The 27,854-nt window shown below is 48.7% G+C and overlaps 1 protein-coding gene across 1 annotated transcript in view; it reads left to right on the plus strand.

Annotated features, from left to right (window-relative positions):
* Positions 1-5,898, plus strand: part of LOC138371348 (uncharacterized) — a 53,921-nt gene extending 48,023 nt beyond the window's left edge. The window contains exons 4-5 of the mRNA XM_069336136.1: positions 3,720-3,899; positions 4,016-5,898. Coding sequence (XP_069192237.1) covers positions 3,720-3,899; positions 4,016-4,510 — 675 coding nt within the window. The 3' untranslated portion in view covers positions 4,511-5,898. The remainder of the gene's footprint in view (positions 1-3,719; positions 3,900-4,015) is intronic.
* Positions 5,899-27,854: the final 21,956 nt, after the last annotated feature.

Genomic DNA, 27,854 nt, shown 5'->3' on the forward strand with positions numbered 1-27,854 from the left:
CAGCAGAGGGGGGGGGGGCCTGGAGATATAGGGCTAACACCAACCCCCTGCCAGTAGAGGGGGGCTGGAGCTACTGGTCCAGCACCAACCCCCTGCCAGTAGAGGGGGGCTAGAGCTACAGGTCCAGCACCAACCCCCTGCCAGTAGAGGGGGGCTGAAGCTACAGGTCCAGCACCAACCCCCTGCCAGTTGAGGGGGGCTGGAGCTACAAGTCTAGCCCCAACCCCCCATGCCAGTAGAGGGGGGCTGGAGCTACAGGCCCAGCACCAACCCTTCGGCCAGTAGAGGGGGGGCTGGAGCTATAGGTCAAGTATCAACCCCCTGCCAGTAGAGGGGGGCTAGAGCTACAGGTCCAGCACCAACCCCCTGCCAGTAGAGGGGGGCTGAAGCTACAGGTCCAGCACCATCCCCCTGCCAGTAGAGGGGGGCTGGAGCTACAGGTCTAGCACCAACCCCCCATGCCAGTAGAGGGGGGGCTTGAGCTACAGGTCCAGAACCAACCCCCTGCCAGTAGAGGGGGGCTGGAGTTACAAGTCCAGCATCAACCCCCTGCCAGGAGAGGCGGCCTGGAGCTACAGGTCCAGCACCAACCCCCTGCCAGTAGAGGGGGGGCTGAAGCTATAGGGCTAACACCAACCCCCGGTCAGCAGAGGGGGGCTGAAGCTATAGGGCTAACACCAACCCCCTGTCAGCAGTGGGGGGGGGGACTGGAGATATAGGGCTAACACCAACCCCCTGTCAGCAGAGGGGGGCTGGAGCTACTGGTCCAGCACCAACCCCCTGCCAGTAGAGGGAGGCTGGAGCTACAGGTCCAGCATCAACCCCCTGCCAGTAGAGGGGGGCTGGAGCTACAAGTCCAGCACCAATCACCTGCCAGTAGAGGGGGGCTGAAGCTACAGGTCTAGCACCAACCCCCCATGCCAGTAGAGGGGGGGCTGGAGCTACAGGCCCAGCACCAACCCCCTGTCAGCAGAGGGGGGGGGGGGGCCTGGAGATATAGGGCTAACACCAACCCCCTGCCAGTAGAGGGGGGCTGGAGCTATAGGTCCAGCATCAACCCCCTGCCAGTAGAGGGGGGCTAGAGCTACAGGTCCAGCACCAACCCCCTGCCAGTAGAGGGGGGCTGAAGCTATAGGTCCAGCAGCATCCCCCTGCCAGTATAGGGGGGCTGGAGCTACAGGTCCAGCACCAACCCCCCATGCCAGTAGAGGGGGGGCTGGAGCTACAGGCCCAGCACCAACCCCTTGCCAATAGAGGTGGGGGGGATGGAGCTACAGGTCCAGCACCAACCCCCCTGCCAGTTGAGGGGGGGCTGGAGCTACAGGTCCAGCACCAACTCCCTGCAAGTAAAAGGGGGCTGGAGCTACAGGTCCAGCACCAACCCCCTGCCAGTAGAGGAGGGCTGGAGCTACTGGTCCAGCCTCAACCCCCTGCCAGAAGAGGGGGCCAAAAGCTACAGGTTCAGCACTAATCCCCTGACAGTAGAGGGGGGCAGGAGCTACAGGTCCAGCACCAACCCCTCTGCCATTAGAGGAGGGGCTGGAGCTAAAGGTCCAGCACCAACCCCTTTCCAGTAGAGGGGGGGGGGCTGGAGCTACAGGTCTAGCACCAACCCCCTGGCAGTAGAGGGGTGCAGGAGCTACATATCCAGCACCAACCCCCCATGCCAGTAGAGGGGGGGGGGCAGGAGCTACAGGTCTAGCACCAACCCCCAGCCAGTAGAGGGGGTGCTGGAGCTACAGGTCCAGAACCAACCCCCTGCCAGTAGAGGGGGGCTGGAGCTACAGGTCCAGCACCAACCCCCTGCCAGTAGAGGGGGGCTGGAGCTACTGGTCCAGCACCAACCCCCTGCCAGTAGAGGGGGGCTGGAGCTACTGGTCCAGCACCAACCCCCTGCCAGTAGATGGAGGCTGGAGCTACAGGTCCAGCACCAACCCCCTGCCAGCAGAGGGGGGATGGAGCTACAGGTCCAGCACCAACCCCCTGCCAGTAGAGGGGAGGGTTGGAGCTACATATCCAGCACCAACCCCCAATGCCAGTAGAGGGGGGGGGGGGCAGGAGCTACAGGTCTAGCACCAACCACCAGCCAGTAGAGGGGGGCTGGAGCTACAGGTCCAGCATCAACCCCCTGCCAGTAGAGGCGGCCTGGAGCTACAGGTCCAGCACCAACCCCCTGCCAGTAGAGGGGGGGCTGGAGATACAGGTCCAGCACCAACCCCTGCCAGTAGAGGGGGGCTGGAGCTACTGGTCCAGCACCAACCCCCTGCCATTAGAGGCGGCCTGGAGCTACAGGTCCAGCACCAACCCCCTGCCAGTAGAGGGGGGGCTGGAGATACAGGTCCAGCACCAACCCCCTGCCAGTAGAGGGGGGGCTGGAGATACAGGTCCAGCACCATCCCCCTGCCAGTAGAAGGGGGCTGGAGATACAGGTCCAGCACCAACCCCCTGCCAGTAGAAGGGGGCTGGAGATACAGGTCCAGCACCAACTCCCATGCCTGTAGAGGGGGCTGGAGCTACAGGTCCAGCACCAACTCTCCTGCCAGTAGAGGGGGGCTGGAGCTACATTTCCAGCAGCAACCCCCTGCCAGTAGAGGGGGGGCTGGAGCTACAGGTCCAGCACCAACCCCATGCCAGTAGAAGGGGGCTGGAGCTACAGGTCCAGCACCAACCCCCTTCCAGTAGAGGGAGGCTGGAGCGACTGGTCCTGAAAGAACCCCCTGCCAGTAGAGGGGGGCTGGAGCTACAGGTCCAGCACCAACTCCCTGCCACTAGTGGGGGGGCTGGAGCTAAAGGTCCAGCACCAACCCCCTGCCAGTAGAGGGAGGCTAGAGCTACAGGTCCAGCACCAACCCGCTGCCTGTAGAGGGGGGGGGGGCTGGAGTTATAGGTCCAGCACCAACCACCTGCCAGTAGAGGTGGGCTGGAGCTACAGGTCCATCACCATCCCCCTGCCAGTAGAGGGGGGCTGGAGCTACCGGTCCAGCACGAACCCTTCGGCCAGTAGTGTGGGGCTGGAGCTATAGGTCCAGCACCAACCCCCTGCCAGTAGAGGGGGGGCTGGAGCTACAGGTCCAGCACCAACCCCCTGCCAGAAGAGGGGGGCTGGAGCTACAGGTCCAACACCAACCCCTGCCAGTAGAGTGGAACTGGAGCTGCAGGTCCAACACCAACCCCCTGCCAGTAGAGGGGGCTGGAGCTACAGGTCCAACACCAACCCCCTGCCAGTAGAGGGGGCTGGAGCTACAGGTCCAACACCAACCCCCTGCCAGTAGAGTGGGGCTGGAGCTACAGGTCCAACACCAACCCCCTGCCAGTAGAGGGGGCTGGAGCTACAGGTCCAACACCAACCCCCTGCCAGTAGAGGGGGCTGGAGCTACAGGTCCAACACCAACCCCCTGCCAGTAGAGTGGGGCTGGAGCTACAGGTCCAACACCAACCCCCTGCCAGTAGAGGGGGCTGGAGCTACAGGTCCAACACCAACCCCCTGCCAGTAGAGTGGGGCTGGAGCTACAGGTCCAACACCAACCCCCTGCCAGTAGAGGGGGCTCGAGCTTCAGGTCCAGCACCAACCCGCTTCCAGTAGAGGGGGGGCTGGAGCTACAGGTCTAAAATAACGGGACTGACACTGACCACAGGTTATAATGGGTCTGACACTGACCACAGGTGATAATGGGGCTGACACTGACCACAGGTGATAATGGGGCTGACACTGTCCACAGGTTGAGGACCTCCACAGGATGAGGGAGCCCGTCAAGAGGCTGGTGGAGGCTGGCCGGGTGTTGGCCGTCCAGGAAGACCAAGATGGCCGCCGCTCCGCCAGGATAACTCTACAAGACGGACAGCTGTACCTCCACCCACTCCTGCGTCAGCCCACGCCCACCCACGCCCACACCCTCCAGGTTACTTTATTACACTCACTAGTCTTACTGACATTACTGACTTACTGAGTTTTGATAACTAATATGATAACATTTTGTTATACAGTTATCAGCATGATTTATTTCATTTCCTGCAGGAGAGTGAGGTTGTGGGCGTGCTGGAGCCCTCCTGCACCCTGGCGTTCCTTGACCTCGGGTGGGCGGGGTCAACAAGAGGGCGGGTCACCATCCGGCTGACCCCTGACACTCCGCTGGCCAGACAGTTTGTGTTGTTGTGTACGGGCCAGCGGGGCCACACCTACCGCAACACTAAACTGTTGGAGGTGTGGGACAAGGGTTGGCCAGGGGAGTGGGTGGAGGGCAGAGACTACGAGAGTAATGATGGTGAGGGAGGAGCCCCACTGCTGCCTGACCTCCAGGGGCAGTACCGGGAGTCAGGCCAGGCAGGAGCTGTGTGGGCCAGGTGGAGGCCGGGGGGTCCCAGGAGTGCCCAGTTCACCATCACCACCAGGGACCGCCAGGATGGTTACCTGTGGTCACATGTCTTCGGTGATGTGGTGAGGGCAGCAGTCAACCACAGTGACATTAGGGAGGTGACTGTAGTGGACTGTGGTGTTGTGCTGCCACTCTAGTTCACTGTACCATCACTACTGTGGTGTTGTGCTGCCACTCTAGTTCACTGTACCACCACCATCACTACTGTGGTGTTATGCTGCCACTCTAGTTCACTGCACCACCACCACCACTAGTGTGGTATTGTGATACCACTCTAGTACACTGTACCACCACCATCACTACTGTGGTGTTGTGCTGCCACTCTAGTTCACTGTACCATCACTACTGTGGTGTTGTGCTGCCACTCTAGTTCACTGTACCATCACTACTGTGGTGTTGTGCTGTCACTCTAGTTCACTGTATCACAACCATCACTACTGTGTTGTTGTGCTGCCTCTCTAGTTCACTGTACCACCACCATCACTTCTGTGGTGTTGTGCTGTCACTCTAGTTCACTGTATCACTACCATCACTACTGTGGTGTTGTGCTGCCACTCTAGTTCACTGTACCATCACCATCACTACTGTGGTGTTGTGCTGCCACTCTAGTTCACTGTACCATCACTATCACTACTGTAGTGTTATGCTGCCACTCTAGTTCACTGTACCACCATCATCACTACTGTGGTGTTGTGCTGCCACTCTAGTTCACTGTACCATCACCATCACTACTGTGGTGTTGTGCTGCCACTCTAGTTCACTGTACCACCACCATCACTACTGTGGTGTTGTGCTGCCACTCTAGTTCACTGTACCACCACCATCACTACTGTGGTGTTGTGCTACCTCTCTAGTTCACTGTACCACCACCATCACTACTGTGGTGTTGTGCTGCCACTCTAGTTCACTGTACCATCACTACTGTGGTGTTGTGCTGCCACTCTAGTTCACTGTACCATCACTACTGTGGTGTTTTCCTGCCACTCTAATTCACTGTACCATCACCATCACTACTGTGGTGGTGTGCTGCCACTCTAGTTCACTGTACCATCACTACTGTGGTGTTGTGCTGCCATTCTAGTTCACTGTACCACCACCATCACTACTGTGGTGTTGTACTGCCACTCCAGTTCACTGTACCATCACCATCACTACTGTGGTGTTGTGCTGCCACTCTAGTTCACTGTATCATCACCATCACTACTGTGGTGTTGTGTTGCCTCTCTAGTTCACTGTACCATCACTACTGTGGTGTTGTGCTGCCACTCTAGTTCACTGTACCATCACCATCACTACTGTGGTGTTGTGCTGCCACTCTAGTTCACTGTACCATCACTACTGTGGTGTTGTGCTGCCACTCTAGTTCACTGTACCATCACTACTGTGGTGTTGTGCTGCCACTCTAGTTCACTGTACCACCACCATCACTACTGTGGTGTTGTGCTTCCACTCTAGTTCGCTGTACCATCACTACTGTGGTGTTGTGCTGCCACTCTAGTTCACTGTACCATCACTACTGTGGTGTTGTGCTGCCACTCTAGTCCACTGTACCACCACCATCACTACTGTGGTGTTGTCCTGCCACTCTAGTTCACTGTACCACCACCATCACTACTGTGGTGTTGTGCTGCCACTCTAGTTCACTGTACCACCACCATCACTACTGTGGTGTTGTCCTGCCACTCTAGTTCACTGTACCATCACTACTGTGGTGTTGTGCTGCCACTCTAGTTCACTGTACCATCACCATCACTACTGTGGTGTTGTGCTGCCACTCTAGTTCACTGTACCATCACCATCACTACTGTGGTGTTGTGCTACCACTCTAGTTCACTGTACCATCACTACTGTGGTGTTGTGCTACCACTCTAGTTCACTGTACCATCACTACTGTGGTATTGTGCTGCTACTCTAGTTCACTGTACCAGCACCATCACTAATGTGGTGTTGTGCTACCACTCTAGTTCACTGTACCATCACTACTGTGGTGTTGTGCTGCCACTTTAGTTCACTGTACCATCACCATCACTACTGTGGTGTTGTGCTACCACTCTAGTTCACTGTAACATCACTACTGTGGTGTTGTGCTGCCACTCTAGTTCACTGTACCATCACCATCACTACTGTGGTGTTGTGCTGCCACTCAAGTTCACTGTACCATCACCATCACTACTGTGGTGTAGTGCTGCCACTCTAGTTCACTGTACCATCACCATCACAACTGTGGTGTTGTGCTACCACTCTAGTTCACTGTACCATCACCATCACTACTGTGGTGTTGTGCTGCCACTCTAGTTCACTGTACCATCACTACTGTGGTGTTGTGCTGCCACTCTAGTTCACTGTACCACCACCATCACTACTGTGATGGTGTGCTGCCACTCTAGTTCACTGTACTACCACCATCACTACTGTGGTGTTGTGCTGCCACTCTAGTTCACTGTACCACCACCATCACTACTGTGGTGTTGTGCTGCCACTCTAGTTCACTGTAACACCACCATCATTAATGTGGTGTTGTGCTGTCACTCTAGTTCACTGTACCATCACCATCACTACTGTGGTGTTGTGCTGCCACTCTAGTTCACTGTACCATCACTACTGTAGTGTTGTGCTGCCACTCTAGTTCACTGTACCACCACCATCACTACTGTGGTGTTGTGCTGCCACTCTAGTTCACTGTACCACCACCATCACTACTGTGGTGTTGTGCTGCCACTCTAGTTCACTGTACCATCACCATCACTCTTGCATCACTGCGTGTTTTGATGCCAATGTAATTTAAGGACAGACTTTTTTCACAATATCATCATAACTTCACTATCTTTGGTATTATACTTTGGTATCATATACCTGACAATCACGGCTGTATCACCATCAATGCTATATCTTCCCAGTCCTGTAACCTATCATTGCTGTATCACTATAGCTTCACTATCACCTCTATATATCACCATCACCTCAGGCCCCACACTTGGGGTCATATACTGACCATGTTGAGTAACAAATTGTTGGTGTCACTATATGACAGCTATTGTCACTGTTATATCACCAACAGCTCACTATCACATAACACTATCACTGCTACACCAACATCATTTCACTTTCTCTGCATTATCACCTCACACTGATATATTTCCTCCTTATATTCACTGATATATCACTATCACTGCTACAGCATCACTACCTCACCATCACTACTGTATCACCATCACTGTCAAATCACCATCACCTCACTACCACTGCTATACTACCATCACTTCACTATCACATGGGTGTGTTGTGATATTACCATACTGGACCATGGTGTGTTCTGATATTATCATACTGGTCCCTGGTGTGTTGTGATATTACCATACTGGTCCATGGTGTGTTGTGATATTACCATACTGGTCTATGGTGTTGTGATATTACCATACTGGTCCATGGTGTGTTGTGATATTACAATACTGGTCCATGGTGTGTTGTGATATTACCATACTGGTCCATGGTGTGTTGTGATATTACCATACTGGTCCATGGTGTGTTGTGATATTACCATACTGGTCCATGGTGTGTTGTGATATTACCATGCTGGACCATGGTGTGTTGTGATATTACCATACTGGTCCATAGTGTGTTGTGATATTACCATACTGGTCCATGGTGTGTTGTGATATTACCATACTGGTCCATGGTGTGTTGTGATATTACCATACTGGACCATGGTGTGTTGTGATATTACCATACTGGTCCATAGTGTGTTGTGATATTACCATACTGGTCCATGGTGTGTTGTGATATTACCATACTGGACCATGGTGTGTTGTGATATTACCATACTGGTCCATAGTGTGTTGTGATATTACCATACTGGTCCATGGTGTGTTGTGATATTACCATACTGGTCCATGGTGTGTTGTGATATTACCATACTGGACCATGGTGTGTTGTGATATTACCATACTGGACCATGGTGTGTTGTGATATTACCATACTGGACCATGGTGTGTTGTGATATTACCATACTGGACCATGGTGTGTTGTGATATTACCAAACTGGTCCATAGTGTGTTGTGATATTACCATACTGGACCATAGTGTGTTGTGATATTACCATACTGGTCCATGGTGTGTTGTGATATTACCATACTGGACCATGGTGTGTTGTGATATTACCATACTGGTCCATGGTGTGTTGTGATATTACCATACTGGTCCATAGTGTGTTGTGATATTACCATACTGGACCATAGTGTGTTGATATTACCATACTGGACCATGGTGTGTTGTGATATTACCATACTGGTCCATGGTGTGTTGTGATATTACCATGCTGGACCATGGTGTGTTGTGATATTACCATACTGGTCCATGGTGTGTTCAGATATTACCATACTGGACCATAGTGTGTTGTGATATTACCATACTGGACCATGGTGTGTTGTGATATTACCATACTGGTCCATGCTGTGTTGTGACATTACCATACTGGTCCATGGTGTGTTGTGATATTACCATACTGGACCATGGTGTGTTCAGATATTACCATACTGGACCATAGTGTGTTGTGATATTACCTTACTGGACCATGGTGTGTTGTGATATTACCATACTGGTCCATGGCGTGTTGTGATATTACCATACTGGTCCATTGTGTGTTGTGATATTACCATACTGGTCCATGGTGTGTTGTGATATTACCATACTGGACCATGGTGTGTTGTGATATTACCATACTGGACCATAGTGTGTTGTGATATTACCATACTGGACCATGGTGTGTTGTGATATTACCATACTGGTCCATGGTGTGTTGTGATATTACCATACTGGTCCATGGTGTGTTGTGATATTACCATATGGGTGTGAGGTGGTGTTATGACCACACATACACCAGTATGATCATACTGTAGCTGGTGTATGATGTGCTCAAACTGTATAGTGATGTCTTGGCTGATTAGCCTAGTATCACGAATATTAATTTATGTAGTTATTCTTTTTTCGTCAACACACTAGAAATAATTGTGTATTGCCAATGTATTCCACATATATCTATGTATATTATATATCTATACCATAAATCCTTGCCATGTATTTGTGGATATATATTAGAAGTCTAGTGAATAGCAGTAGCCTAATGTCATGTAGCTTGAAAAACATCCGTATATGCTTATATTATGGAATGCTACATAATGCTGTATAGGAAATATTATGTGAACTATGATGGAGAATGTATAAATTTAGGTCTCGGATGTATTACTCTCATGTATACTGTGTAATTTCCCTTTCATTATTGTTCATTACATTGTCCTCTAACATTAAATTAGATTATGGGATTGTGAGATGTATACCACATAGACATAGTTTTGATACACATGTTGTATATATATATACTTTATATTGTATTCATGTATACTTATGTATAATGGCCTGAAGGCCCTTCCTTGCCTCCCTGTCCACCTACACCCGTCTCCTCTACACCTACACCCGTCTTCTCTACACGTACACCCGTCTTCTCTACACGTACACCCGTCTCCTCTACACATACACCCGCCTCCTCTACACCCACACCCGTCTCCTCCACACCTACACCTATCTTCTCTACACCTACACCCACCTCCTTTACACCTACACCCTCCTCCTCTACACCCATCTCCTCTACACCTACACCCTCCTCCTCTACACCTACACCCACCTACTCTACACCTACACCCGTCTCGACACCTACACCCGTCTCCTCTACACCTACACCCGTCTCCACACCTATACCCGTCTCCTCTACACCTACACCCGTCTCCTCCACACCTACACCTGTCTCCTCTACACCTACACCCGTCTCCCCTACACCTACACCCACCTCCTCTACACCTACACCCTCCTCCTCTACACCTACACCCTCCTCCTCTACACCTACACCCATCTCCTCTACACCTACACCCTCCTCCTCTACACCTACACCCACCTCCTCTACACCTACACCCGTCTCGTCTACACCTACACCCGTCTCCTCTACACCTACACCCGTCTCCTCTACACCTACACCCGTCTCTACACCTACACCCGTCTCCTCCACACCTACACCCGTCTCCTCCACACCTACACCCATCTCCTCTACACCTACACCTGTCTCTTCTACAGCTACACCCACCTCTACACCTACACCTGTCTCTTCTACACCTACACCCTCTTCACCACCTACACCCACCTCTACACCTACACCTGTCTCTTCTACACCTACACCTGTCTCTTCTACACCTACACCCTCCTCCTCACCACCTACACCCACCTCTACACCTGTCTCTTCTACACCTACACGTCTCCACAACACCTACACATTTCTCCTCTACACCTACACCCTCCTGCTCTACACGTTCACCTGTCTCCTCTCCACCTACACCCACCTCCTCTACACCTACACCCGTCTCCCCTACACCTACACCCGTCTCCTACACCTACACCCTCCTCCTCTACACCAACACCCTCCTCCTCTACATCTACACCCTTCTCTACACCCACACCCGTCTCCTCTACACCTACACCCGTCTCCTCTACACCTACAACCTTCTCTTCTACACCTACACCCGTCTCCTCTACACCTACACCCGTCTCCTCTACACCTACACCCGTCTTCTCTACACGTACACCCGTCTCCTCTACACCTACACCCGTCTCCTCTACACCTACACCCGTCTCCTCTACACCTACACCCGTCTCCTCTACACCTACACCCGTCTCCTCTACACCTACACCCGTCTCCTCTACACCTACACCCTCCTCTACACCTACACCTGTCTCTTCTACACCTACACCTGTCTCTTCTACACCTACACCTGTCTCTTCTACACCTGCACCTGTCTCTTCCACACCTACACCCTCCTCCTCTACACCCGTCTCCTCTACACCCGTCTCCTCTACACCTACACCCTCTTCCTCTACACTTTCACCTGTCTCCTCTACACCTACACCAGTCTCCTCTACACCTACACCCTCCTCCTCTACACCTATACCCGTCTCCTCTACACCTACACCTGTCTCTTCAACACCTACACCTGTCTCTTCTACACCTATACCCTCCTCCTCTACACCTACACCCATCTCCTCTACACCTACACTCTCCTCCTCTACACCTTCACCCATCTCCTCTACACCTACACCTGTCTCTTCTACACCTATACCCTCTTCACCTACACCCACCTCTACACCTACACCTGTCTCTTCTACACCTACACCTGTCTCTTCCACACTTACACCCGTCTCCTCAACACCTACACCCTCCTCCTCTACACCCGTCTCCTCTACACCTACACCCCTCCTCCTCTACACCTTCACCCGTCTCCTCTACACCTACACCCGTCTCCTCTACACCTACACCCGTCTCCTCTACACCTACACCCGTTTCCTCTACACCTACACCCGTTTCCTCTACACCTACACCCGTTTCCTCTACACCTACACCTGTCTCCTACACCTACACCTGTCTCTTCTACACATACACCTGTCTCTTCTACACCTGTCTCTTCCACACTTACACCCGTCTCCTCAACACCTACACCCTCCTCTACACCCGTCTCCTCTACACCTACACCCCTCCTCCTCTACACCTTCACCCGTCTCCTCTACACCTACACCAATCTACACCTACATCCTCCTCCTCTACACCTACACCCATCTCCTCTACACCTACACCTGTCTCTTCCACACCTACACCTTTCTCTTCTAAACCTATACCCTCCTCCTCTACACCTACACCCATCTCCTCTACACCTACACTCTCCTCCTCTACACCTTCACCCGTCTCCTCTACACCTACACCCGTCTCCTCTACACCTACACCCGTCTCCTCTACACCTACACCCGTCTCCTCTACACCTACACCCACCTCCTCAACACCTACACCAGTCTCCTCTACACCTACACCCGTCTCCTCTACACCTACACCCGTCTCCTCTACACCTACACCCGTCTCCTCTACACCTACACCCGTCTCCTCTACACCTACACCCGTCTCCTCTACACCTACACCTGTCTCCTCTACACCTACACCCGTCTCCTCTACACCAACACCCGTCTCCTCTACACCTACACCCGTCTCCTCTACACCTACACCCGTCTCCTCTACACCTACACCCTCCTCCTCTACACCTACACCCGTCTCCTCTACACCTACACCCGTCTCCTCTACACATACACCCTCCTCTACACCACCTGTCTCTTCTACACCTACACCTCTCTCTTCTTCACCTACACCTGTCTCTTCTACACCTGCACCTGTCTCTTCCACACCTACACCCTCCTCCTCTACACCCGTCTCCTCTACACCCGTCTCCTCTACACCTACACCCTCTTCCTCTACACTTTCACCTGTCTCCTCTACACCTACACCAGTCTCCTCTACACCTACACCCTCCTCCTCTACACCTATACCCGTCTCCTCTACACCTACACCTGTCTCTTCCACACCTTCACCTGTCTCTTCTACACCTATACCCTCCTCCTCTACACCTACACCCGTCTCCTCTACACCTACACTCTCCTCCTCTACACCTTCACCCATCTCCTCTACACCTACACCTGTCTCTTCTACACCTACACCCTCTTCACCTACACCCACCTCTACACCTACACCTGTCTCTTCTACACCTACACCTGTCTCTTCCACACCTACACCCGTCTCCTCAACACCTACACCCTCCTCCTCTACACCCGTCTCCTCTACACCTACACCCCTCCTCCTCTACACCTTCACCCGTCTCCTCTACACCTTCACCCGTCTCCTCTACACCTACACCAGTCTCCTCTACACCTACATCCTCCTCCTCTACACCTACACCCGTCTCCTCTACACCTACACCCGTTTCCTCTACACCTACACCCGTTTCCTCTACACCTACACCTGTCTCTTCTACACCTACACCTGTCTCTTCTACACCTACACCTGTCTCTTCCACACTTACACCCATCTCCTTAACACCTACACCCTCCTCTACACCCGTCTCCTCTACACCTACACCCCTCCTCCTCTACACCTTCACCCGTCTCCTCTACACCTACACCAGTCTACTCTACACCTACATCCTCCTCCTCTACACCTACATCCTCCTCCTCTACACCTACACCTGTCTCTTCTACACCTACACCTGTCTCTTCTACACCTACACCTGTCTCTTCTACACCTACACCTGTCTCTTCCACACTTACACCCGTCTCCTCAACACCTACACCCTCCTCTACACCCGTCTCCTCTACACCTACACCCCTCCTCCTCTACACCTTCACCCGTCTCCTCTACACCTACACCAATCTACACCTACATCCTCCTCCTCTACACCTACACCCATCTCCTCTACACCTACACCTGTCTCTTCCACACCTACACCTTTCTCTTCTAAACCTATACCCTCCTCCTCTACACCTACACCCATCTCCTCTACACCTACACTCTCCTCCTCTACACCTTCACCCGTCTCCTCTACACCTACACCCGTCTCCTCTACACCTACACCCGTCTCCTCTACACCTACACCCACCTCCTCAACACCTACACCAGTCTCCTCTACACCTACACCCGTCTCCTCTACACCTACACCCGTCTCCTCTACACCTACACCCGTCTCCTCTACACCTACACCCGTCTCCTCTACACCTACACCCGTCTCCTCTACACCTACACCCGTCTCCTCTACACCTACACCCGTCTCCTCTACACTTACACCCGTCTCCTCTACACCTACACCCGTCTCCTCTACACCTACACCCGTCTTCTCTACACGTACACCCGTCTCCTCTACACCTACACCCGTCTCCTCTACACCTACACCCGTCTCCTCTACACCTACACCCGTCTCCTCTACACCTACACCCGTCTCCTCTACACCTACACCCGTCTCCTCTACACCTACACCCTCCTCTACACCTACACCTGTCTCTTCTACACCTACACCTGTCTCTTCTACACCTACACCTGTCTCTTCTACACCTGCACCTGTCTCTTCCACACCTACACCCATCTCCTCTACACCTACACCTGTCTCTTCCACACCTACACCTTTCTCTTCTAAACCTATACCCTCCTCCTCTACACCTACACCCATCTCCTCTACACCTACACTCTCCTCCTCTACACCTTCACCCGTCTCCTCTACACCTACACCCGTCTCCTCTACACCTACACCCGTCTCCTCTACACCTACACCCGTCTCCTCTACACCTACACCCACCTCCTCAACACCTACACCAGTCTCCTCTACACCTACACCCGTCTCCTCTACACCTACACCCGTCTCCTCTACACCTACACCCGTCTCCTCTACACCTACACCCGTCTCCTCTACACCTACACCCGTCTCCTCTACACCTACACCTGTCTCCTCTACACCTACACCCGTCTCCTCTACACCAACACCCGTCTCCTCTACACCTACACCCGTCTCCTCTACACCTACACCCGTCTCCTCTACACCTACACCCTCCTCCTCTACACCTACACCCGTCTCCTCTACACCTACACCCGTCTCCTCTACACATACACCCTCCTCTACACCACCTGTCTCTTCTACACCTACACCTCTCTCTTCTTCACCTACACCTGTCTCTTCTACACCTGCACCTGTCTCTTCCACACCTACACCCTCCTCCTCTACACCCGTCTCCTCTACACCCGTCTCCTCTACACCTACACCCTCTTCCTCTACACTTTCACCTGTCTCCTCTACACCTACACCAGTCTCCTCTACACCTACACCCTCCTCCTCTACACCTATACCCGTCTCCTCTACACCTACACCTGTCTCTTCCACACCTTCACCTGTCTCTTCTACACCTATACCCTCCTCCTCTACACCTACACCCGTCTCCTCTACACCTACACTCTCCTCCTCTACACCTTCACCCATCTCCTCTACACCTACACCTGTCTCTTCTACACCTACACCCTCTTCACCTACACCCACCTCTACACCTACACCTGTCTCTTCTACACCTACACCTGTCTCTTCCACACCTACACCCGTCTCCTCAACACCTACACCCTCCTCCTCTACACCCGTCTCCTCTACACCTACACCCCTCCTCCTCTACACCTTCACCCGTCTCCTCTACACCTTCACCCGTCTCCTCTACACCTACACCAGTCTCCTCTACACCTACATCCTCCTCCTCTACACCTACACCCGTCTCCTCTACACCTACACCCGTTTCCTCTACACCTACACCCGTTTCCTCTACACCTACACCTGTCTCTTCTACACCTACACCTGTCTCTTCTACACCTACACCTGTCTCTTCCACACTTACACCCATCTCCTTAACACCTACACCCTCCTCTACACCCGTCTCCTCTACACCTACACCCCTCCTCCTCTACACCTTCACCCGTCTCCTCTACACCTACACCAGTCTACTCTACACCTACATCCTCCTCCTCTACACCTACACCTGTCTCTTCTACACCTACACCTGTCTCTTCTACACCTACACCTGTCTCTTCTACACCTACACCTGTCTCTTCCACACTTACACCCGTCTCCTCAACACCTACACCCTCCTCTACACCCGTCTCCTCTACACCTACACCCCTCCTCCTCTACACCTTCACCCGTCTCCTCTACACCTACACCAATCTACACCTACATCCTCCTCCTCTACACCTACACCCATCTCCTCTACACCTACACCTGTCTCTTCCACACCTACACCTTTCTCTTCTAAACCTATACCCTCCTCCTCTACACCTACACCCATCTCCTCTACACCTACACTCTCCTCCTCTACACCTTCACCCGTCTCCTCTACACCTACACCCGTCTCCTCTACACCTACACCCGTCTCCTCTACACCTACACCCGTCTCCTCTACACCTACACCCACCTCCTCAACACCTACACCAGTCTCCTCTACACCTACACCCGTCTCCTCTACACCTACACCCGTCTCCTCTACACCTACACCCGTCTCCTCTACACCTACACCCGTCTCCTCTACACCTACACCCGTCTCCTCTACACCTACACCCGTCTCCTCTACACCTACACCCGTCTCCTCTACACTTACACCCGTCTCCTCTACACCTACACCCTCCTCCTCTACACCTACACCCGTCTCCTCTACACCTACACCCGTCTCCTCTACACCTACACCCTCCTCTACACCACCTGTCTCTTCTACACCTACACCTCTCTCTTCTTCACCTACACCTGTCTCTTCTACACCTGCACCTGTCTCTTCCACACCTACACCCTCCTCCTCTACACCCGTCTCCTCTACACCCGTCTCCTCTACACCTACACCCTCTTCCTCTACACTTTCACCTGTCTCCTCTACACCTACACCAGTCTCCTCTACACCTACACCCTCCTCTACACCTGTACCCGTCTCCTCTACACCTACACCTGTCTCTTCCACACCTTCACCTGTCTCTTCTACACCTATACCCTCCTCCTCTACACCTACACCCGTCTCCTCTACACCTACACTCTCCTCCTCTACACCTTCACCCATCTCCTCTACACCTACACCTGTCTCTTCTACACCTACACCCTCTTCACCTACACCCACCTCTACACCTACACCTGTCTCTTCTACACCTACACCTGTCTCTTCCACACCTACACCCGTCTCCTCAACACCTACACCCTCCTCCTCTACACCCGTCTCCTCTACACCTACACCCCTCCTCCTCTACACCTTCACCCGTCTCCTCTACACCTTCACCCGTCTCCTCTACACCTACACCAGTCTCCTCTACACCTACATCCTCCTCCTCTACACCTACACCCGTCTCCTCTACACCTACACCCGTTTCCTCTACACCTACACCCGTTTCCTCTACACCTACACCTGTCTCTTCTACACCTACACCTGTCTCTTCTACACCTACACCTGTCTCTTCCACACTTACACCCATCTCCTTAACACCTACACCCTCCTCTACACCCGTCTCCTCTACACCTACACCCCTCCTCCTCTACACCTTCACCCGTCTCCTCTACACCTACACCAGTCTACTCTACACCTACATCCTCCTCCTCTACACCTACACCCATCTCCTCTACACCTACACCTGTCTCTTCCACACCTACACCTGTCTCTTCTACACCTACACCCTCTTCACCTACACCCACCTCTACACCTACACCTGTCTCTTTTACACCTACACCTGTCTCTTCCACACCTACACCCGTCTCCTCAACACCTACACCCTCCTCCTCTACACCCGTCTCCTCTACACCTACACCCCTCCTCCTCTACACCTTCACCCGTCTCCTCTACACCTACATCCTCCTCCTCTACACCTACACCCGTCTCCTCTACACCTACACCCGTTTCCTCTACACCTACACCCGTTTCCTCTACACCTACACCTGTCTCCTACACCTACACCTGTCTCTTCTACACCTACACCTGTCTCTTCTACACCTACACCTGTCTCTTCCACACTTACACCCGTCTCCTCAACACCTACACCTGTCTCTTCCACACTTACACCCGTCTCCTCAACACCTACACCCTCCTCTACACCCATCTCCTCTACACCTACACCCCTCCTCCTCTACACCTTCATCCGTCTCCTCTACACCTACACCAGTCTACTCTACACCTACATCCTCCTCCTCTACACCTACACCCATCTCCTCTACACCTACACCTGTCTCTTCCACACCTACACCTTTCTCTTCTACACCTATACCCTCCTCCTCTACACCTACACCCATCTCCTCTACACCTACACTCTCCTCCTCTACACCTTCACCCGTCTCCTCTACACCTACACCAGTCTCCTCTACATCTACTCCCTCCTCTACACCTACACCCACCTCCTCTACACCTACACCCGTCTCCTCTACACCTACACCCGTCTCCTCTACACCTACACCCGTCTCCTCTACACCTACACCCGTCTCCTCTACACCTACACCCACCTCCTCTACACCTACACCAGTCTCCTCTACACCTACACCAGTCTCCTCTACACCTACACCCGTCTCCTCTACACCTACACCCGTCTCCTCTACACCTACACCCGTCTCCTCTACACCTACACCCGTCTCCTCTACACCCGTCTCCTCTACACCCGTCTCCTCTACACCCGTCTCCTCTACACCTACACCCGTCTCCTAAACACCTACACCTGTCTCCTCTACACCTACACCCGTCTCCTCTACACCTACACCCATCTCCTCTACACCTACACCCGTCTCCTCTACACCTACACCCACATACAATATAAATAAATCAAAATAAAAACGCTTGCATAGATTAATCAACATTACCTAGAACATCGTCAGTGGAGAACAATTGATATTACTGAGGAACAAGTAAGTTGAGAGCCAAGAACATTCTCATGAAGAACACTCTGGCGTAGAACAATGAACATTTCCCTGAACACTCTGAGAAGCAGGTGAGGAAACACCTCAGGAGGAGTTTTTTCTCAGATGTTTCAAGAATACATGTCTGAAGATTTTCAAAGTTATTTTTTTTTTCAGTTCAGTGTTGAAGCGAAAGTCTTTTATGCCTTTGATAAATTACAAAAAAGAGAGGAGGTAGTATAATAAAGTTTTTATGGAAGTATTTTAGTAATATTTCATGAAAAAAGGTCCTTTTTGACGAGTACGATAGCAAGGACTCCACGCCGGGGCGGCAACACATAAAACAAAACAAAAAAGCCAAACTGCATGCAACAAACAAAAGACTTTTCTCTTAATGCCTGGTAAGAATTGCTACAAAAGTTCGATTTTTAGAGCTTGTTGGAACAAAGAAAGAACTTTAGAGCTGTTGTCCTGCGACCTTTGAAGAAACGGGTTGTCTGGGAGAACTGACGGAGAACACTGCCCTAACTTTCTCACTCTCAGTCACAGCAATGTCTCGTGGTTACGAATGTTGCAGGTCACTGCTCGTGTTGGCCTTGGTGAGTTTCTGTATTTACTACTAGCTGTACCCGGCCATGCGTTGCTGTGGCTCAGCAACCCTTCCCTGTCCTCTCGTCCTCCCCGCCATTCCCCACTCTCCGGTCCCCGGTCCCCCTCGTCCTCCCTACTATTCCCCACTCCCTCGTCCCTTGTCCTCCCACCATCCCCCACTCTACTCCTTCGTCATCCCCACCATCCCCAACTTCCCCATCCCCTCGTCCTCCCTGCCATTCCCCACTCCCTCGTCCTCCCTGCCATTCCCCACTCCCTCGTTCCTTGTCCTCCCCACCATCCCCTACTCTATTCCCTTCGTTCTCCCCTCCATTCCCCACTCCCTCATCCGATGCATTCCCAAATGATCTGATGAGCACCCACTGTACACAGCCCACCTCACCACCGTAGGGGCGAGTGCCATTTCGTTCCTCCCTTCTGCTTAGCTGTGACTCCGTAAGCTCCTTTGCCATCACCTGGGAGAGAACCTAACTCACTTTTGTGACCCAGAAGCACAACGCACGCTGCCTCCTCTGCGTCCCACTGCGCTGTCCCACCCGAGCACGCTAAGAGGTTAGGACAGCGGGAAATTCTCTTAAAGTTTCAAAACGTCATGAAAAAACGTTAATTGAAAGTTTCCTCTCCTAACCTTACCGAGTAGGCCGGACGACTCAAACAGAAAACGGGACAGTACGTCACTTTCATGAGCCGATTTCATTTCATATTATGTCCAATTTTGGCCAAAGCAGACGAGCGAAAAGCGACATTACTTTAAGAGGACGGGATGTAGTGTTATCGTGTTTGTCTGTCTGCGTGACGAGGTTAATTGAAGAGTCAGTGAAGTAAATTAGTTGTGGTCATTAACTGTCCGGTGAGGCAGTGTAATTAGCGTAATTATGTGAGGTGACACATTCTTGTTTGGGAAGCTGTCTTGAGTGATATAGTTGTGTTAATGTAATTTGTCTTGATTAAGCTGTCCTCCGTGTGTCAGTACTAATTACTTACTGATTGTTTAATTGTCTTGATGACAGAGTAATTACTGTTAATTATTGCTTCAGTTGTCGGACTGAGTGACAGGTGGTCATTAACGTAAATTACTGTTGTTGTTAACTGTCTGGATGACAGTAATTAACGTAATTAATCATTGTAAATATCCCAAATTGTGGTTTTGATTAAACTGATTTGTAGTCAACTGTTCTTATCTGTGTGATACGAACAGATAAAGTAATTGTTTTGATTGTCGTCCTTAATGACATGTATTAAGGTAATTTGTGAGGGTTTACCACCCTGGAAACACAAACCGAAACTGTCTCTATTTTCCGCTTGTTACAACTTGTAATAACGTGGTTACATCGTGTTTATAACGTATTAGAACGTTGTTACAACTTGCTATATTGGTTGTTATAACTGGTTAGGTTTTAAAACTTGTTCCAACGTTGTACCAACGTCGTAGTTTCGGTGTGTGTTTGGTCTCCATGGAGACCGTCTCAGTGACCCAAATTCAAATTTAAAATTCAAATTAAAATTTTTATTGAGGAAAAGTACACACACATAGATGATTTACAACATAATGTTGTATTTATAGATAGAGCTAGTACATACATTACCTAGAGCCACTAGTACGCAGCGTTGTAGGCAAATAACATTGTTGTTATTGTTTTGTTGCAATTGTTTGGAGTTGCATCTTGAGTGCAAGTGAGCACCCGTATTGTTGAGTCTAGTTCAGGAGCCAGATTCACGAAAGCACTTACGCAAACACTTACGAACCTGTCCATCTTTTCTTAATCTTTGGCGGCTTTGTTTACAAATATTAAACAGTTAATGAGCCCTGAAGCACCAGGAGGCTGTTTATAACAATAACAACAGTTGATTGGCAATTTTTCATGCTTGTAAACTGTTTAATAAATGTAACCAAAGCCGTCAAAGATTGAGGAAAGATATACAAGTTCATACGAACATACGTTCATACGAACATACGAACATACGTTCGTATGTTCACTCAGCCACCGGCCCCCTGTGTGTGTGTGTGTGTGCTTGCAGGGGTTGAGCTCTTGTGGGATATTTGGGGCTTGATTGTGATTATTTAAATATTAATGTAGTAAATTAAATTACGAAGGACCACCCGCTTTTATAGTAAAGAGGGAAACTGAGAATTTCTGATCATTAGATAATTCCTAGATGAACCAGTAACTATGGATAAAATACTAGAGAATATGATCATAGAAATAATTAATGGGCTGTATAATTAAATGAATCAAACCCTCAAACACCTACATTGGGGGGTTATTACTGGAGGTAAGTACGTCCAGGAATTAGTGTGGTTCGTTCACTAATTCAATTAATAATAATCTAATCCTATAAATTTTATATTGAAACTGATATCATTACCATAAATGAGAACATAGATTATAAGTATAGTAATGAGAGTTACAGTAAACACATATTAATCCTGAGGAATTCTGCACATAAAGAATTGCAATAGATTCATGAAAGAATATAAAATCTTAGCTTAATGATGATTCCTCTAGACAAGCCATGGAGTTTCCTCTTATTCTCTGGACTCGGTTGGCTGACGAATGGGACGGATTAACATGGGAGAAGGCGGCAGGAAGAATTCTTCTCACGTGCTGCAAGACAAATATTTACAGTAGCAACTAATTTAACTACTGAATCTCTATATTCAAGAAATTGAGAGTTACAGGTGACAAAATTTAATCACCTGTTATTAGATGTTATCATGCGTCATAACGGTCAATCACCCAGCTACTACAAAACTCTTTACTAGATGCATCACATAAAGGGAATATACTTAGCTGAAAGGGCACTGTATAAGTTTTAAGATTGCCGGAATTCGCGTCCCCAGGCTCCGGCTAAGCCTATCCTGGATAGTGGCGTACTTCGCTGGCTGGTCACGTGTCGTCAAGAACCAGGTTAAAAGGTTCCTTATCTGACACCAACACCAGCTGAAGATATTATCTGCAAGGTTATTCACGCCTCACAGTGGCGACTTTCATCTGAGGATGGATAACGTCTGCCCTAGTGGCTGGGCAATGGCGTCTCCTTGTGAGTACGGTATGCGCAGGTCTGCCTCTGAGCGGCTCCACACGTGTACTGAGTTGGTCCTCTTCAACCCACGCCGCGTCGCGCGTTCATAAAACAAATTATGTCACGAACATTAATATTTCTCGCATTTACGCTTGAAACGTTGAAGACTGGACGGGTTTATTATTTAGAGGAGGAAATTATTATTATTTACCACTTTAAGAATAGTAAATATATAAGGGAGAGGAATTAATGTCTCCCCATGGCATTCACTGGTGACGTTAGCTTTATTACGAGATAAACGTTATGACTCCAACGCTCTATTCGGCTTTTAGTTGGAAGTCAATTCATCTGCAATTAGTTATCATACAGAATGCCTTAGTTATAGAGAATCAAATTTAATTCTCACATACATTGGATATAATGTGTTTACTGTAAGGAAATCTGACGCAATACTGGCATCAGGTGACGTGAGAATTCTAGCCTACTGTACAGATGGAATTATTAGTACATGAGAATTCTACGTGTTGTTAATTTTACTTACTACAATAATTAATATAGTAATAAGTAATGAGAATACAACAGTGTTGTATTCGGTGTTGGAAATATCCAACATAACTCCGGGGGGAGGATTCTAGGGTCGTAGTGTACTGCGTAGTACTGACCTATCCCAAAGTGATATTAAGATTAGTACATTAGTATGTTAATATGTTAGTATGTTAGTACACACATAACAAACGTCCCGGATTTATCAAGGGCTTACAAGAACTTGAGTCTTGCTATTTACATGTCAAATGAAACATGTTGCTTGTAGCCTACACAATATTTATAGAATTTAACTCTCCCAATTTAAACTAACAGAATCTACGGTGATGCGATATCCTGGGTCATAGTGACATGTAATGTTTTGTTACGTGATATCACATCGTAGTATCATCATAGTTATCTCAGTGGGAAGTGAAGGAAATTACTCTTCTTCAGAGTTGTAATAGGCTTGCTGTTTCCCTTAGTGGAAACATGCATGAAATATTGAAACATTAAATGATTAAGTTATCGGCAATCAGGAACACTCTAAAGCTCACAATAAACTCAACAACTAGGGTCGCAGTGACATGTAATGGTGTATTACGTAGCGGCTGAATCAGATTCAGATTCAGATTCAGATGTTTATTCAGGTAAGGTATATACATACAAGTGATGTTACATTAATGGATTGATATATAGATAGATCTAGTACATACAATGCCTAAAGCCACTATTACGCAATGCGTTTCGGGCAAGAAAACATTAATATCTAGAACTTAATACTAATTGAGCATAAAGAATAAAAGATGTTGAGAACAAATACAAATAAAGATAAAAAAAAAAAGGGGGAAACATGACTGAACAAGCAGCACAAATACAATAGGTTGACAAACAGTGTTGATTAAAAAAGAAAAAAAAAAAAAAAAAAAAGAAAATAAAAAAAAAAAAAAATAACAGACATGGGTTGACAATAGAGGAGTGAGGTAGATTACAGGGAATTTATTAGGTAGTGTTTAGTTTTTATCTTAAACTGGTTGAGAGAGGTACAGTCTTTAACATGGTTGGGAAGGTCATTCCACATTCTGGGCCCCTTGATTTGCAGAGCATTTCTAGTTTGATTAAGACGTACTCTAGGAATATCAAAACTGTATTTATTTCTGGTGTGGTGCTCATGGGTTCTGTTACAACCTACTATGAAGCTTTTAAGATCAGGATTGGCATTATAGTTTAGCGTTTTATATATGTATAATACACATGAGAGAATGTGCAGAGACTTAATATCTAACATATTAAGAGATTTGAGTAGGGGTACCGAGTGATGTCTGGGGCCAGAGTTGGATATTGTTCTATCGTAGGTAAACTCAGAATAAGTTCCTAAGAACTGATAACACTATTGTATGATTATACAGTAAAGTATTATTAGTCATTTAAGATCAAGGAGACTATGACACTACAGTAAGGTGACTGTCTAGGGTCGCTGTGACTTGTAACTATTGAGTTACTAGACAATAACATCACGCAGCATCACGATCACCTCAAATTCAAATGAGGAAATTGAATTTAATGTGCACTGCCGTGCAGTAGTCATTCTGGCTGATGGTACAATTAATTTGCTAACTAGCTAAAATAATAGAAGTAGAGAACTGAAAAGTTTATTAATTAAATCAAGGAAAATTCTGAGTCGACAGTGAGATTAGTAGCCTAGTCATTCTGACTTATGAGCTAATTAAACGGCAGCTCATAGGATTGACACTGTAAACTGGTTAGTACGAAATCACCTTTACATGAATTTGAGTTTATTAAATCAGTCCCTATAAGTATAGTCAACTGCAATTAATGGTGAGTACAGACTAGGCTAGTACTCAGTTGACACTAACTAAAGTCCCTAAACCTACCTAAATAAATGGTTTGAATTTCTAACCTACCTAAGTAAGGGACTAAGCTAATTGTGAGCAAAAATGTACTCGAATTAACATTGTGAGCAGTATTGAGCTCATTAACAAGTCGAGCTATATTGAACTCGTGAACATGGTGAGCTACAGTGAGCTCGTCAACAGTGTTGACAGGGTGAGCTGCAGTGAGCTCGTTAACATGGTGAGCTACAGTGAGCTCGTCAACAGTGTTGACAGGGTGAGCTGCAGTGAGCTCGTTAGCAGTGCTAACAGGGTGAGTTACAGTGAACTCGTCAACAGTGTTGACAGGGTGAGCTACAGTGAGCTCGTTAGCAGTGCTAACAGGGTGAGTTACAGTGTTGACAGGGTGAGCTACAGTGAGCTCGTTAGCAGTGCTAACAGGGTGAGTTACAGTGAACTCGTCAACAGTGTTGACAGGGTGAGCTCGTTAGCAGTGTTAACAGGGTGAGTTACAGTGAACTCGTCAACAGTGTTGACAGGGTGAGCTACAGTGAGCTCGTTAGCAGTGCTAACAGGGTGAGTTACAGTGAACTCGTCAACAGTGTTGACAGGGTGAGCTGCAGTGAGCTCGTTAGCAGTGCTAACAGGGTGAGTTGCAGTGAACTCGTCAACAGTGTTGACAGGGTGAGCTACAGTGAGCTTGTTAGCAGTGCTAACATGGTGAGTTACATTGAACTCGTCAACAGTGTTGACAGGGTGAGCTGCAGTGAGCTCGTTAGCAGTGCTAACAGGGTGAGTTACATTGAACTCGTCAACAGTGTTGACAGGGTGAGCTACAGTGAGCTCGTTAGCAGTGCTAACAGGGTGAGTTACAGTGAACTCGTCAACAGTGTTGACAGGGTGAGCTACAGTGAGCTCGTTAGCAGTGCTAACAGGGTGAGTTACAGTGAACTCGTCAACAGTGTTGACAGGGTGAGCTGCAGTGAGCTCGTTAGCAGTGCTAACAGGGTGAGTTCAGTGAACTCGAATTAACGAGGTGGAGTTTTGCATCATTCAATTGTCATGGCGAGCAATATTAAGCTCGTACGCATGGGGAACAAGCACTCATATTATTACATTAATTCTAAGGTGAGCTATGTTAAGCTCATGAAGCATGTTAATTAACAATGCTAATGTTTAACGATAATGCATTAAACATATTAGTTCTCTGTAAATTCACTTACATATTAGTAAGTTTGCAAGTTTGTTCGTGCTGCGCTCCTACACTAAATAAGCAGAAACGAAAGAAAAAACAACTCAAACAATTAATGCAAGTATTTATCACTAACTCTTAGTGCAGAAAACATGGTATTAAGAAGGTTTTCTTGGCAAACCTTTAAGCGCAAGTATAGTGGACCAGTGGTCCTAGTGAATTTATTACTAAATTCAGGAAATGCCAGTGGCATTGAGTGCTAGATTCTCTAGCCTAACATTATTAATTACCTAGGGAGTACTAGATTCTCTAGCCCAACATTACAATTTAACTAGGAAGACTGAGTGTGGTCAGTTACTACTTGTCGAGAATAATTCTAGGTCTGCAGTGAATTCAATGGCTTGGTCGCTGTGACTTGTACTTGTTTGAGTACGGACCATTGGTTTTCACTGAGAGCTATGAAACATCTCGGCGAGTATCAATTGCACTACATTCAATCTGAGTTTATTACTCAGCTGTGTCTCTCCTTTTAGCTTGCTGCTTGAGAATTGATTTACTGCTGACTAATTTATTATTGTTGGCAGGTTTAGGCTTGTTCACATTCAGAACTTTACCAGTAAGTAAGTAGCCTCCTGCAGATTGGAGCATATTCATTCCCAATCGTTTAACATGTCCAGTTATGAACTGGTAATAGTAGTCGGCCCCTACTAGTACATCTATATTGTTAAGGCGGTCAGACGTTAACTTGTTGTCAGCCAAATTAATTTCACGTTCCTGCAGGAAGTGGGCTGTGTACCCCAGACCCTTAATATGTAAGTCTAAAGGTATTTGATCTACAACAATGGCTTGGATAGCCTTGGCATGACTACCTAGTCGTACAAGCGGTTGAACTACGGAGTATTCATGGGTTCCTCGATTTATCATGGACCCTGACAAGTTTAATTTTACCTGTCCTATTGGTTGTAAATTAAGTGCCTCTGCTGCCCTTTGAGTAATGAAAGTTCTCTGGGAACCTTGATCAAATAGTCCACGTATGGTGATCTTGGCTCCTCTGTTCTTCACTTGAAGTTGGGCAGTAGGCAAAGCACCATCCACTTGAGATGCTTGTGAAGTTACGCTGTACACATCTCGCACCTTGCAGCACTGTACTGGTGTAGATTCTCTACGTCCTATTCTAGGATTGACATAATTAGTCCTAACTAATTTGCACAGTGCAGCATGATGCTTGCCCCTTCTACACCTATTGCAGGTGTTCAGTGGGGTGTCACAGCTGTTAACATTATGTGGTTTGAGACACCTAGTACATTTGTGTAACTGTTTGAGTCGTCTGACTCTTGTGTCTCTATTAGGATAATTAGTACATTTGTACAGAGAATGTTTTTGATTGCAAAACAAGCACATTCCCCATCCTACAGATCGTTTAGGGGTTACCGGTTTAGGTAAAACAGTATTTGCAGGTTGTGATGGTTTTGCTGCTTGCATTTGCTTGTTATTTATTCTCTTGTGAGTACTTGGTGTACTCTGGGGAACCATTAACAGGCTCTTGGGAGTGCTCTTTGGACTATTAGGTCTCTTAGGAGCACCTGTGGGACTCTTAGGCCTCACTGATGAATCAGTATTTGACTGATTGTTGTTACATGGATTATTAGCACCTTTGTTACCTAGTGACAGTGTCACTTTAGGAGTTTCAGGCAAGGAAACTGATGTAGGTACAGTTTTGGTGCATTCAGATTTAGCATTAATTGCTTGGTCTGCTGTATGATTTCTCATATTACGCAAACCTGTAAATATATCCTGCATTGACAGGGTATTACCATTCTGGCATACATATAATTTATTAAATGTGTCACCAGACAATTTTCTCTGGATGATAATTTTAGTCATCCACTCAGTAGTTGGGTGATCCACCTCTTTACTGAAAGAATTTATCAGTGACTCAAGCTGAAAACTAAAGTCTTGTAAAGAGTCAACTGATTGCTCTGGCGAAGATAAA

Source organism: Procambarus clarkii, chromosome 35 (genome assembly GCF_040958095.1).
Source record: "Procambarus clarkii isolate CNS0578487 chromosome 35, FALCON_Pclarkii_2.0, whole genome shotgun sequence".
In the NCBI taxonomy this organism is placed as follows: domain Eukaryota; kingdom Metazoa; phylum Arthropoda; class Malacostraca; order Decapoda; family Cambaridae; genus Procambarus; species Procambarus clarkii.